The sequence below is a fragment of the Gossypium hirsutum genome, chromosome A12 (assembly GCF_007990345.1).
Source record: "Gossypium hirsutum isolate 1008001.06 chromosome A12, Gossypium_hirsutum_v2.1, whole genome shotgun sequence".
NCBI lineage: Eukaryota > Viridiplantae > Streptophyta > Magnoliopsida > Malvales > Malvaceae > Gossypium > Gossypium hirsutum.
In genome coordinates this window covers 5,936,521-5,938,627 of record NC_053435.1, presented here as the reverse complement: position 1 = coordinate 5,938,627, position 2,107 = coordinate 5,936,521, and the positions used below count along the sequence as shown (strand labels likewise).

General features: G+C 37.0%; 1 protein-coding gene across 1 annotated transcript; it reads left to right on the top strand.

Annotated features, from left to right (window-relative positions):
* Nucleotides 1–399: 399 nt before the first annotated feature.
* On the top strand, nucleotides 400–1,849 carry LOC107932304 (coiled-coil domain-containing protein 124). Its single transcript, XM_016864279.2, has 3 exons — nucleotides 400–1,164; nucleotides 1,299–1,418; nucleotides 1,558–1,849. Exons 1-3 carry the CDS (start codon nucleotides 607–609, stop codon nucleotides 1,567–1,569), a joined length of 690 nt encoding a protein of 229 aa, XP_016719768.1. The 5' UTR covers nucleotides 400–606; the 3' UTR covers nucleotides 1,570–1,849.
* The last annotated feature ends 258 nt before the right edge of the window (nucleotides 1,850–2,107 follow it).

Here is a 2,107-nt window from a genome sequence, read left to right as displayed (position 1 = left end):
AGCTTCTCTAAAAGTTTCTATTTATAGATATAAGAAATATAAATAAAGTATAAATATACTTCTAATGACTATTAGAATTTAAAACTCATCGAAACTTATCTTAATCTTGATGAACATACACCTAATAAGATTTCATAACATTATTTAAATTATCATTTAAATTGAAATAATATTATTTTTTTATTATTTAAATAATTTGAAAAAAAATAATTTATCTAAATTTATCACTTAAAAGAAAGACCTAATTTCAGGCTCAAGCTCTAATGATTTATAAAATTTTAAAAATATTTTTTATTTTTAAAATTTAGTACTTTTTTGTTATTTTTATACTTTTAAATTTATTATTTTTGTAATTTAAAAAATATATATATTTGTGTTTAGAATTTTTTGTAATTTTTTTAGTTTTTCAGCCTAAAAAATAATAGTAAAATTCAGAAGTTGGTTTCGAACTGCAACCGCTTGGCACTCATCAAAGGTTCTTATATTTGAGACCCAAAATCTAACCGCGGTGATCAGCAATCCTCTCCAATATTTTCACCTTTTTTTTTTCAATTAATTTCTCAAAAAGAAACTAAAAACCTAAGTGACGCCGAAATTTACTACAAGATGCCGAAGAAGATGGGTGTAAACAGCAAAGCCGAGGCGGCGCGTGCGCGCAAGAGCGCCGCCGAATCCGATCGGAAAGAGCGTGAAGCACGGGAGAAAGAAGAGAATTACTGGCGCGAAGCCGAGGGTCCCAAATCCAGGGCGGCCAAGAAACGCGAGGAAGACGCAGAGAAACGAGCTGAAGCCGCTGCTCGCCGTGCGGAGGCGCGTCGTCAAGCGGAGATGGAGGAGAAAGAGATAGATAAAGCGATGAAGAAACCAGATAAGAAGGCGAACCGTGTGGCAATTCCCGTCCCTAAGGTGACGGAAGCGCAACTACAGGAAAGGAAGGAGGGGGAGCAAGCGGAGATGGCGAAGAAAGCGGAGGAGGCCAAGAAGAAGCAGAGTCGGACGGCGGCGGAAGAAGAGTATGAGAGGATGGTATTAGTGACGAATACGAATAGGGATGATTCGCTGATTGAAGCAAGGAGTGTGGAGGAGGCGATTGCGCAGATGGCAGTGGCCGATAACCTCCCCACCGATCGCCATCCTGAAAGGCGGCTTAAGGCTTCCTTTAAGGTTCAGTACACGCCGCATTGTTGCTTTTCTGGATTTTCAACTACTCTCCCAATTAGATTATTGTTTATAGGATAGTATGTTTTGATGCTCTAATCTGACTGCATAGCAATAAATTCATTGATGAATGAATGTAGGCATTTGAAGAAGCTGAACTTCCCAGGCTCAAGGAAGAGAAGCCGGGTCTTACTCACACCCAATACAAGGATCTGATATGGAAACTATGGAAGAAATCTCCAGACAATCCTCTAAACCAGGCAAGTTTATAGCCTATTGTCTTAGCCCTCTGATAACTGGAAATGATCTGATGGGTTGGTTTGGTTAGGTTTAGATCACTACCAATGAACATTGCTAATGTTCCTAGTGGTTAAAATCATTTTTATTTTTCACTTGCAGATGTCCGAGTGATCGATGCAAAATTTTCCTCAGGCGAGTTTTCTTTGGAACAAATTGTCTGCAGAGATACCTTTTGCTGTTTATAAACTTGTGTGTGTGTTGGGGGAGGGCTTGTCTGATTAACTTTATGTGCAGTGTCTGCTAAGTGCTGAAAACTAAATAAAAAATTATTTGTAGAATAATCTGGCTCTCTATTATTACTGTTCAAGATCCTATCTATGTGTTTAGTTAGTTTAACTTGGTTTGTGCAAATTACTGATTAATTTTTTATTATAATAAAGTTTTTACATTATATGCATGTGATTAAAAATTACTTAGACTTGCTGCTGAACTAGCCTCAGTTATCTTAACTCTAGGATCGGAATCTGGATTGAATAAGAAATTTTGATGCTGCAAGTTTGTGAAATGTTATTTATCTTGCTGTGCAACAATTAGATCTTGATGCATCTATTCAGATCTTGGGAGTGTATTCTTGTGGTTAAATGCTGAACATTGTGGAGCTTTCTGGCACGAGCTTATTGAAGATGCTTTACTGAAAATACCATTTGAT